Raw genomic sequence first — 12,402 nt, 5'->3', positions numbered from 1 at the left:
CCCTGTTCTTGCCTTTCATGAGGAGTTGCCATGCTGAAGTCCAAATCTGAAGATGGTATCATAAAACCTGTTTTGTTTTGTTTTCAAGGGGGTGCTCAGGAATCTGGTGCCATGTACCCCACCAGCAGTGAACAGAACTTAATGGAAAATCAGGTGAGAGAGTGTGTTGTTGGAGGATCATAATTAGAAGGATGCAGAAATCAGATTGGTCCTCCCCCTTCCAAAAATTTCATTTCAGCAATTAGAAACTAGCCCGATGGTGGCCGTTACATCCTTTCGTTAGTGGCTTGATACTGCCCTAAGCAAAAGAGTTATGATTAATGGCATGAGCTACCACCTCATTATATATATAAGCAGGACCTTGGCACATGGTGTGTTAGATTGAGCATCCCACATTTGCACAGAAATCTCCAAAAAGAATTCTAAAAAATAAAATTGTCAAATGGCCTCTAGTTTAAGGCAGTACTCCTCCTCCTCTCACAGGTTCTTATGCAGAACTTTATTGCTGTCCTCCCCAGCACTGACCCTAATCATGATTAATGTTTATTTAGCCCCTTCTAATGGTGAGCTGGAGTTTGATGCTGTCTGGGAGAAATTTTCTGACTATGTGACGTCTTTGTCTAGGAAATTCCATACTGCTCAGCTCATGATTTTTGGTGATTTTAATGCTCGGATAGGCAGTAACAATCAGAAATGGATCTCTCATTTTGGCTTTGAAGCGGTTGAATCCCCTCCACTACAACTATGTTTACCCCGTTGTTCTAAAGATACTTTAACCAATAAGGCGGGTCTTAGATTAATTGAATTCTGCATAGCGCACAATGTTATAATATTTAATGGTCTCTCCAAATTTCCAGCTGCAAATGACTTTACTTTTTTTTCCACAAGGGGTTGCAGTGTGATAGATTTTTGTGTGGGCTCACCCAACCTTCTGTCATCTATCGATAACTTTTACATCGATCCGCGCACAGAAAGTGACCACCTGCCCCTAACTCTATCCCTACGATTGGATCTGGAGGTTAATATGGTATCACCTTCCCAATCCATGAAGGCCCCTGAGAATGTTCTAAAAAAAATCAAGTGGTCCCCGGCCCTAGAAAGGGAGTTTTCTTCCCTCTTTGGCTCTGAAGCGCTATGCAGATTAAGGGATTCAATCATAAATTCCAATTCAGATGATTCAATCCTTTCAGGATTTTCATTATTAATTGATTATTGTAGTGCCAAAGCTAAACCGGTGATCTTGTCTAGGTCTAGTTTCTCCAGCTGGTTCGATACAGATTGTTTAGCTTGGAAACAAGAACTGAGAGCTCATTTTAAAGAGGCTTGTCACTCCAAAGACCAATCAAAAATTAAGGCCTACATTGCTTACAAGACAGCCTACCTGGAGCTTACTACATCCAAAAAGAAAGCTTTCTTTCAGAATAAATGGGACCAACTTTACCACTCGATAAAATCTAACGATAATAAGGCCTTCTGGAGAATCATTTCAGGTAATCTAAAAAACAATTCTGTTACTGACCCAAATATCTCTGAGTAAACATGGGTTGATTACTTCTCTAACATTTTTGCTGCCCCATGTGTATCCCCTCCTATCTTAGCAAACCCCTCAGTTACTGATATGCCGGTCTGGCCTCCAGTAACTCTAGAGGAAATCAGTGAGTTATTGAAGGATTTAAAAGCGGGTAAAGCACCTGGCCCTGATGGCCTTCCCGCTGAGGTATTCACAAAGTTTGCCGATTGGTGGCTCTTGCCCCTTGCAAAATTGTTCTCTTTTATCGATCTGCATGGCTCCATCCCTGACTCTTGGCTTGACTCTATAATTATCCCAATATACAAAAAGGGGGGGTTGGAGTTACCAGAAAACTTCCGCCCCATTAGTTTATTATCTATAGTGGGCAAATTGTATGCAAAACATTTAGAACTCCGATTAACTGACTGGATGCGCCTAGGCAACATCATAGGTCCTGAACAGATTGGCTTTTCCAAAGGCAAATCTGCTATGGATCACTGCTGCACTCTGGCCTTCCTTGCTGAAAAATATATGCATACCGGGTCTAAAAAATTATATGCTGCCTTCATCGATTTGAAGGGTGCTTTTGATTCAATAGATAGAGCCCAACTATGGATCAAGCTAGGTTACCTGGGAATGGACCCTCGTTTGCTGTTTCTCTTGAGGAAACTTCATTCTAATACCTTTTGCCAAGTGAAATTTTCTTCTAGCGGTGACTTGACTAGTAAAATCCCAGTGTTAAAGGGGGTAAAACAAGGTTGTGTGCTGGCCCCACACCTTTTTAATTTATTTTTAACTGACCTGGCACAATTTTTGACCCCTATCAATGGTCATCCGCCTAAACTTGCAGGCCGAGCGGTCCCCTTATTACTTTATGCCGATGACACTACCATCCTCTCTTGTACAAGAGTGGGCCTGCAAAGGTATTTGAACGCCTTTTATGACTACTGTAATTGTAATTCACTTACTATCAATTATACCAAATCTAAAGTAGTTGTCTTTTCAAATTGCTGGGGCCCACAGAGATGGTTTATTGGCAATTCAACAATCGAGCAAACAAAAATTTTTAAATACTTGGGGATCACTTTTAACCACAAGTTAAGCTGGGTTTCACATCGTAACAACACCATCAACTTGGCTAAGTGTTCAGCTGCTCAAATTAAACAGTTTTTCTTTGCAAGGGGCAACCAATTAGTTCCAGCAGCTATTAAAGTATTCAAAGCCAAAACGCTTGCCCAAATCCTCTATGGTATCCCTATATGGATCTCAGCTTTTACCAGGAAAGTGGAGGGCATTCAAGCCTCATTCTTTAGACAAATTCTTGGTTTGCCAAAATGTGTGTCCTACTTTGCTCTCTGCTCTGAAGTGGGTCAGTCTTTGGTGGAGACAAAAGCCTGGATTGCAGTGTTTAAATTCTGGCTCAAAATTCATTTTAGAACAGATCCCAACAGCCTTCTTGATTGTATGAAAAGAGACCCATATATTTCGTCCTGGACAGCAGTGCTTCTGTCTAAACTCAATCAATTGGGGTTAGAGGTAGATGATTTTTCTACCTCTGAAGAGTCATATATCTTCAGATGTATTAAACTGAGACTGTGGGAATTGGAGGAAACGAAATTACGGCCAACTCTCCCTTATACTTGCTCTCCAGCTTCCTTAGGTCTTTATGCTTTTTGTGGCCAAATGCCCAATTATCTATCAGACCTAACCACTCCAAGTCATCGCAGGGCATTTATGTTGGCCAGACTAAACGCGTTTCCCTCCAAAGTTTTACAAGGGAGATATCAGCGAGTCCCTTTAGCCGACAGACTTTGCTCCTGTGGAGCGAATACCCCTGACTCAATCCAGCATATATTGCTTGATTGTTCTTTTTACCATAACCTCCGTAAAGATTTATTTGGCAAGCTTTCTTTTTCTCCAGATTTGTCTATTCTGCCACCCTGTTATTATTTATTGAGTGATACTGAGGGGGTGGTTAGTGAGGCTGTGGCAAAATTTCTGGCTGACATCCTTAAATTTAATTCTGACCATGTTTGAATGTATCTGTAAGCTCGGTTTTATTTTGATTTTATCTCCAATGTTTAAATTTTTATATTCTGTGTATTTTTATCTGAATCTATTATGCCATTAAAGGTTTGGTATGGTATGGTATGGTTATGCAGAACCTGTGGAGCAGCCTCCCTCAGCTACCACTGCCCTTTCCCTGCTGGGGCCTCCTCTAGCTATCTGGCAAGATACCATCTACAGCCCTTGCTGTGAATCCTGCAACTTCCCCTCTTGTTCTTGTATATTATGAAGGAAGGGAAGTCCGAACTCTTTGTTCAAACTGATGGTGGCTTCAGCATTTGCCTGACATTAATCCCCACTGAGTAAAATAGAGCTTACTTCCAAGTAGACCTGTTGGGAATGCTCCTTATGTGGTCTTCCTTGACACATACCCTTCTTTCTAAGCTAAGCACTTTATCAGTCCAGTGACATATTGAATCATTTATTTATTGGTTTAATCTGTATCCAGCCTTTTTGTTGGGATCTAAAAGTGGCTCACATTTTTTTTAAAATAAAATATATTAGATGTGGGAAACTGGATTCACCTTCTTTCTCTACCGTAAACTTTCTAGGTAATATTGAGCAGGCTGTTGTTTCTCAGCTTTAACCTTTCTCTACCGGTGAAGCAGAAATTATACAAATTTCCCTCATGGGAAGCTTGTGATGGAATGTGTTACAGTTTATTTAAAACATTTATAGGCCCATCTTTCCCCCACATAACTAGGCCAAAACAATAAAATGAACATGAGATAATTCTAAAAACAACAGAATTAAGACAACCAGCAGAAAAATGTAAACAATACAATCCATCAGGGATCATGATCTTTCAAGACCCCCACCAAGAAATCACATCGAGGGGCCCAAATTTTTGCTGTTCTACAAAACCTTCAGACCTTTTCTCATGGAGGCTATTGCACAACATGGGTCCAACCACAGAAAAAGCCTGTGCAGTAGCAGAATGCACCATTGCTGGGATTTGGAAGGACCTAAAGTCATTGCTGTGCTGGGCAAATCTGCCATAGGGGCTCATACTGGGCATGAGCATCTTCAGCCTCATGGATATGGCTAGACAGCAAACCTACAGATAATATCCTCTTGATTGGTTGTTGCTGTAGACTCGGTTACCCTCTGCCTCTCTGATGTCCATGTTGTATTTTTGATGCCAGAACATATTCAATACCCGGATCCGGTCCATTTCTGAGAGTTCAAGTATATCTATGGTAGAGGATACCTCAGAAGATACAGTGGAGGAAACCATTTCAGAGAAGCCAGAAGAGGAGGATGCTGGGCTAGAGCAAGCAAAGGTGACGCCACCTCCTGAGAGGGGCATAGTTCATTTCCCTTTTGTTTTCTTAGGTTGGGAGCCACTCATAGCATTTAATTTAACTTTCAGATGGTTGGGATTACAGCAGGACCCCAGATTTCATCTACCTGAATTTCACAGTGTACAATTTAAGCACAAGTAATTTACTACCTCAGGATTTCTCAGGGCTCAAATAGTTGAGACCAGGGCTTTTTTAACAGCAGGAACTCCGTTGCATATTAGGCCACTGGTTGAGACCAAGATCAAGCCTGTTGGACCACCGACAAAACCAGGAATGTAGATTTCTGTGCCTTCCTGTCTTCTCCACCATCTTTAAGTACACATTCATTAACACCCATTAAAAATGAAAAATATATATATATTTGCTTCACCCAATGCCTGGTATTCTTCCAGGCTTCTGGTTTTGGCTGGTTCCGGTGGTTTCGATCCAAGCCTAACAAGGATACAGAACTTCCCAGGAAGGCACCAACCACTCCTTTGGACTTGGCTGCTCCAGTTGCCCAGGTAACAAAAGCCCTTTAAATTTAATTTTTTTTGCATGTTTGTTGTTTCCGTAATCTGACCTCTTCAGGAGAGCCTGCCTCCCACTTACAACGCTCTCTTGCAGCTGTGCATTGCTCTGATTGACCTCATCGAAGAACTCCTGAGAAGCAAGAGTTTCTTGCAAAGCAGTCTGAGGAACATGGAGTCAGTTTTGCCTTTAAATTGGTTAGAGGCTGCAATGGTGAACTGCTGGGCAGAAATGGTAGAAGGAGGATTGTGATTCACAGGGAAAAGTAAGGCTGTGGTAATGGAAAGTGATATCAAGTCGCAGCTGACTTATGGCGATCCTGGAGGGTTTTGAAGGCTAGAGACCTTCAATGGTGGTTTGCCACTGCTTGTCTCTGAGAAGAGACTCTGGACTTCCTTGGTGGTCTCCCATCCAAGTACTAACAAGGGCTGACCCTGCTAAGGTTCTGAGATCAGGCTAGCCTGGGCCCTCAAGGTCAAGGTAAAATAAGACTAGCTGTAGTCAGTTTCCTTCTCAGGACAAAAAGACAAGGGCAGGGGTGGCCAAACTTGCTTAACATAAGAGCCACATAGAATAAATGTCAGATGTTTGAGAGCTGAAAGACAGGAGGGGGGAGTGAGGGAGGGAGTAAGGAAGGAAAATAGAGGAGGGAGAGAGGAGGGAGGGAGAAAGAGATGTGGAAAGAAAGCAACTTTAAATGCATTAACTTTAAATGCAACTTAAATGCATTTAAATATATTTTCCAAGCTGCTGACTGGCTTAGCTTGGAGAAGTGATTTGAAGAGACAAATGTCTTCTCCAAGCCCACTGACAGGGCAGTGGGGGCTTCAAGAGCCACACAATATGTGTAAAAGAGCCACATGTGGCTCCTGAGCCACAGTTTGGCCACCCCTGAACCAGAGGATACAGCAGAGCACAATGAATCAGAAAAATGTTTTCTCAACTGGTTCCTGATTGCAGTGGGAATTAAAATTTTATGTACTCTTGCAAGAAAGAAACCTTTTTTGGGGGGGGAGGACCTACTGTGTGACAGAGTGTTGGGCTGGATGAGCCATTGGCCTAATTCGACATGGCTTCTCTTATGTTCTTAAAACCTTGTCTGCATGTAACAACTTGTGCTTAGCTACAGCTGCTGCACCCAAAACCTGCTGTGTTGTGGCTCAACCCTGCTCAACAAATTATAGGGCTTGTAGTTCATTAAAAGGATGCACTGGAGTCCATGTCTATGGGCTTGGCTACCACCAATGAGAGACACCTCTGAGGTTCTGAGGCTGAGGAGAAACAGTGGCTCAGTGGTAGAGCAGTGGTAAGCAGAAGGTCCCAGGTTCAATCCCCAGCATCTTCAAATAAAAAAGGGTCCAGGCAAATAGGTGTGAAAAACCTCAGCTTGAGACCGTGGAGAGCCGCTGCCAGTCTGAGTAGACGATACTGACTTTGATGGACCGAGGGTCTGATTCAGTATAAGGCGGCTTCATATGTTCAAGGATGGGGTTTGGGAATGAGCATAGGGACAGAAACAGCAGTAATACACACCTCATGATTTCTGGCTTGATTTGGGAAATCCATAAATCCTTGTCTGATCTATCCACTGGACGGAGGGTGGCCCTTCTCCCAGCACAAGTAGCGGGACATGATGGATGGGGTTGCCCATGATTGGTGGTACATGCTGTGAATTTGCCAACAAACTAACTAACAAACTTGGTAATTTATTGCCCTACAACACACTGTTGATGCTACAGCTGTGCATAGTAAAACAGCACAGTGAATCTTTTCTCCTATCAGTGTGGGGAGATTTTTTTTAGATAAAGGAGCATTCAAATGCATAACCCACTTATCTCCAGTGTAGTGGATATCATGGTGCCTATAGATATGTTCTCTGGTACTCACTCACTTCTTCCTCTAAACATCTCTGTCCTCCAGAGCACACAGCACATAGCTGTTTAGTCATAAAAATGTTGGTAGGGTTTTGGCTCCAATTGTAGTAATGTCCAGGGGGTGGGTTGCAGCAGGAACTCCTTTGCATATTAGGCCACACCCCTATAATGTTGCCAGTCCTCCTGGAGCTTACAGTAGGCCCTGTACTAAGAGCCCTGTAAGCTCTTGGAGGATTGGCTACAGGGGTGTGGCCTAATATGCAAAGTGGTTCCTGCTACAAAAAAGCCCTGGTAATATCTCAGTTCTTCAGTAGATGTACAGTGTAAAAAATGAGAGGCAAGGAAGGGTGGTGGGATGGAAAACATGAATGAAAGGAACAGAGACCAGTTTTAAACATCTGTGAACAGGATTGTCTGAACATGATATTAAATCAAGATAGATTTTGTGGGCGTGCTTTTAAATGAAATGAGTTTGCATAGGTTTCATTTGCCTAACTCCTCATTCAGCCCTCCGAATTCAAATGTATCCAACAAACAGGGCTATGGAGCTGTCCAGCAAATTTCCGCTCAGCTGTCGCCTGACATTACTCCCATCTTTCTCAAATTGTCTCTCCTCAGTTGTGAAAGCTGTCAAATGAAATTGTCAAACATAGCAGATTCTGGATGAGGTTCCCAGTTCCATGTTTCTATGGTGACCTTGCAGAGATCTGCAATCAGTTATCTTTATGGTAGTCATGAAAATAATAACAACTATCTCTCTATAAAGTACCCAGGGCCATTTTTTTTTCTTAATAATGCTGGCCACAGCCCAGCAAGGTGGGCTAGCACTGTTCTTCTACTGTAAAGGAGTGGGGGAGACCCCCCCCCCCAAAAAAAAGAAAGGCTTGCCTAAGATCAACTAAATTCTTCATGACTGAAATGAGATTTGAACTAGCTCATAATCTCTGGCTTCTAGCTCATAATCTCAGCTACTATATTAAACCGACTCTCATTCACATAAATTATAAGGTACGGTGCCGGCTCAGAACAGTGACCCATCTAGTCCAGCATCCTCTTTCCCACCAGTTGACCTCGAGGGCCAACAAAAAGGGCATAGAGGCCAATGCCTTTTCTTGATGTTGCCTCCTAGCACAGGTATCCAGAGGTTCTGTTGCCTCCAGATGTAGAGATTCTCTTTATTTGCCATGGCGGGCAACTGTTGATGGATTTTCCTTGATGAATCTGTCAGATCCCATTTAAAACATAGTTGTATGGAATGATGTTAAAAAGTAAATTAGGTGGGCGAGAACTAGGAAATACATGTCCTTTCGTTTTACCTAGACTTTCAGCAACAGCATTTAACAGGCAACTTTTATTACCTTTTATTGCTATCCAGACCATATGGTCTTCCAGTTTATTACACTATTTTGCCATTTGATCCTTTGTATCAGTTTGCACTTTTAACTCACCAGCTACATGTATTTCAGCCCACAGTACCCCATTCCCTCGTCTGAAAAATTATGCTTGCATACGAAAGCTTACATTCTGAATAAAACTTAGTTGGTCTTACCATAGCGCAAGAAGTTTATCGTCAAGATTAACAGAAATAACATCGTAAGCTTAATAGACAGAATACAGAGCAAAAATAACCTTTAAAAACAAAATACAAACTGAAGGTAATAGTAATTAAGGTGCAACTTGACTCCTGCTTCGTTCTTCTGCTTCAGACCAACAGAGATGCCCACTTGGATCTATAGTTGCATTATATTTGTGTATGTTTCCCCTCCTCATTTTAAAATGAGGAGCTTGTAGGGTCCTTTTGGTCACAAGGCATTTTACATCTCCAGAAACATGTTTCCCAAAGAACAAATATGATGCTGGAGCATGAATTGAGAACAATATTCTCATAAAACATACATTTTCCTTTCTTCAGGAGGAAACAACTCTGCCACCACCTTCTCTTCCTCCCATGGGTGGGATCAAGCCTCCGTCACTTCCTCCTCCTTCTCCTCATCTACCTCATGCTGTTGGTAACCCTTTTTCTCAAAGCTCTCTGGGTAAATGTATTACCATGTTTCTGAACACATTGCCGTATTTACAACTGTGTTTAAACTCTTTTTAAATGAGGGTTTGTTTGTTTGTTTTTTAAAGAAAAGGACTTTGTTTCCTCAGGTACTTCTAGAACCAAAGACACACTAGGTGTTGGAAACCAAGAAGGGACCATGTTTCCAGGTGCTAGAACCCAGGTGAGGCAAGAAGACCCAGATATCACATGAGGGGAAATCCCACTGGGGGTGCATGCCGAGAGTGGAGCAGACCATATGAACATATGAAGCTGCTTTATACTGAATAAGACCACTAGTCTATCAAAGTCAGTATTGTCTTCTCAGATGGGCAGCAGTTGTTTAGAGAAGTGGTCCCCAACCTTTTTGGCACCAGGGACTGGTTTTGTGGAAGACAATTTTTCCACAGATCGGGGTGGTGGTGGTGGTGGTTTTAGGATGATACCATTGTGCACTTTATTTTGGTGTGGTGGTTAAGTGTGCGGACTCTTATCTGGGAGAACCGGGTTTGATTCTCCACTCCTCCATTTGCAGCTGCTAGAATGGCCTTGTGTCAGCCATAGTTCTCACAGAGGCTGTCCTTGAGTGGGCAGCTTCTTTGAGAGCTCTCTCAACCCCACTCACCTCACAGGGTGTCTGTTGTGGGGGAGGAAGATAAAGGAGATTGTGAGCCACTCTGAGATTCAGAGTGGAGGACAGGATCTAAATCCAGTGTCTTATTACTATTACTACGTTGTAATATATAAAAAATAATTATACAACTCATGGCCCGGTTGCTAACAGGCCACGAACCAGTACCGGTCCACGGACCGGAGGTTGGGGACTCCTGCTCTAGAGTCTCAGGCAGAGGTCTTTTACGTTACCTGCTGCTAGGTACTTTAACTGGAGATGCTGAGGTTTGAACCTGAGACTTTCTATATGCCAAGCAGATGTTGTACGACTGAGCCACAGCCTCTCTCCAATCTGTGTTGGCAGCAAGGAAAATTCAAGCAGCTTGGCATCATTTGTCCCAGCTTGCTGTCCCATACCTGTGGGTTCCTTCCACCCAAGAAATGGTAGTGTTTTCTCTGAGTTGCCTTAAACCAGGGGTGGCTGAACTTGCTTAAAGTAAGAGCCACATAAAATAAATGTCAGATGCTTGAGAGCCACAAGACATGAAGGTCAGATGTTTGAGAGACACAAGGCTGGAAGGCAGGCAGGCAGGCAAAGAAATGGAAGGAGGGAGGGAGAGGTGGAAAGAAAACAACTTTAACTTTAAATGCATTCTCCAATATTCCGGCCGGCTTGGCTAGGAGAAGTTATTTAAAGAGAGAAATGCCTCCTTCAAGCTGGCCAATGGGGTGGTGGGGGCTTTGAGAGCCACACAATATGTGTGAAAGAGACACATGTGGCTCCCGAGCCACAGTTTGGCCACCCCTATGCCTTAAACAGTGGCAGATCCCCTTCCCACTGATTTTTCTTTGTGATTTCAGGACATTTCCTCTGAACGTCATCCTGGCCATGATGGTGGACCTTTACTCCCAAAGGAAGGATCAGTTCCACTTTACAATCCATCTCAGGTATGGGTTGTTTTGTGTGTGTATGCACTGGAAAAACAAGAATTATCTCAGCAGCCAAGGGTCCATCTAATCCATCCATCCACAAGCTTCTGGGCACTCAAAGGCAGGGCATGAAGGACAAACCTTTCCTGTTCTTTATCTCTAGCATCTGGTACTTCAAGATCCACTGCTGTTGAACATAAAAGTTCCATTTAGTTCCCATAGTTACTCCACGTATCAATGGCTTCTTGATCATACACCTTTTTGAATGGGACATGCCGCTGTACAAGGAATCCTAGGCATATCTCTTGATGACTGAGAAGGCAGCTTGTCTCATTGATATGGCTGTGGGGAAAGAGCTAAAACCAGGGGTGGCCAAACTGTGTCTCGGTAGCCACATGTGGCTCTTTCACACATATTGTGTGACTCTTGAAGCTCCCATCACCCCATCAGTTGTCTTGGAGAAGGCATTTGTCTCTTTAAATCTCTTAAATCACTTCCCCAAGCCAAGCTGGCCTGTGGCTTAGAGAATGCATTCAAAGTTAGTTTCCTCCCTCCCTCCCTCCTGTCTTTTGGCTTTCAAACAGTGGATATTCATGTCTCACAGCTCTCAAACATCTGACGTTTATTCTGTGTGGCTCTTACATTAAGCAAGTTTGGTCACCTCCGGATAAAACAATGCCTAAGGATGGCATCTTAACCATCTTTGCTGGAGGCAGAGAGTTAATCTCCAGGGAGATGCAAAATTCTGTTAAACACCTCAGATTCTGCGCCCACAAGACCTGGGCAAATTTGTGGGATGAATTCAGCTTTTATCACAAATATGTTTCCTGGTTTGCATTTTCCTTTTCGGGTTGCACCACTTTAAAACTTAAAAATTCAGCACAACTTTGTCTCTAACAGGTCACCACGGCAGCCGTCTCTGGCTCTGGCCATCCACGACGCAGTTTTCCGCGCCGCTACCCACATTATCCTCAATGATCAAAGAAACCTTCGGGCTATTTCTACTCCTCCTGGCCACCGTCCTTTTGCCTGAGGTTAACAGACTGAATGCAATTATGTACCATGCTCTTCTTCCTCTTGACTGATGACCCAGCTTCCTGCTCCCCAAGGGGTACCAACAAGAATATTTATGAGGGAGAGACATGCTGCCCCCCCTTGTTCTCTCCGTGCCTATTAAAATGTGGAATACAATTGTAATCTTTCTCATGTGTTCTGAAGACCTAATGTTCTTGTTCATCCTTGGCATCATGATCAACAGATTTTTAAAAAAAATAATAAAGGGAAGATGAGTGTTGCAGCTTCCTTTCGTGTTCCACAGGCAAGTGAGAAACCTAGAGCAAATTAAAAGGAATCTAGAGAACTCTGTACCTTGTCAATCAACACAATTGCTTGCAGTCTAGTGATTGGCAAAGCTCAAGGGAGATATTTGGGGTCTCTTTAGCAACTATCTCATCTTATGTTGGACAGCTGTCCTCCACCAAGTACCATAATCATGTTGAGATCCTTATCCAGCTATTTGACTTGTTTTGTTAGCCACCCAGAGTCCGCTTGTGG

General features: G+C 43.0%; 1 protein-coding gene across 1 annotated transcript in view; it reads left to right on the top strand.

The window, feature by feature from the left end:
- Positions 1-12,137, top strand: part of SEC16B (SEC16 homolog B, endoplasmic reticulum export factor) — a 76,059-nt gene extending 63,922 nt beyond the window's left edge. The window contains exons 21-27 of the mRNA XM_060232482.1: positions 89-153; positions 4,723-4,860; positions 5,274-5,384; positions 9,178-9,301; positions 9,417-9,490; positions 10,780-10,866; positions 11,749-12,137. Coding sequence (XP_060088465.1) covers positions 89-153; positions 4,723-4,860; positions 5,274-5,384; positions 9,178-9,301; positions 9,417-9,490; positions 10,780-10,866; positions 11,749-11,826 — 677 coding nt within the window. The 3' untranslated portion in view covers positions 11,827-12,137. The remainder of the gene's footprint in view (positions 1-88; positions 154-4,722; positions 4,861-5,273; positions 5,385-9,177; positions 9,302-9,416; positions 9,491-10,779; positions 10,867-11,748) is intronic.
- Positions 12,138-12,402: the final 265 nt, after the last annotated feature.

The sequence above is a fragment of the Heteronotia binoei genome, chromosome 2, assembly GCF_032191835.1.
Source record: "Heteronotia binoei isolate CCM8104 ecotype False Entrance Well chromosome 2, APGP_CSIRO_Hbin_v1, whole genome shotgun sequence".
NCBI lineage: Eukaryota > Metazoa > Chordata > Lepidosauria > Squamata > Gekkonidae > Heteronotia > Heteronotia binoei.
Note: the sequence above shows the minus strand (reverse complement) of the source record. Positions and strands in the feature narration are given on the sequence as shown.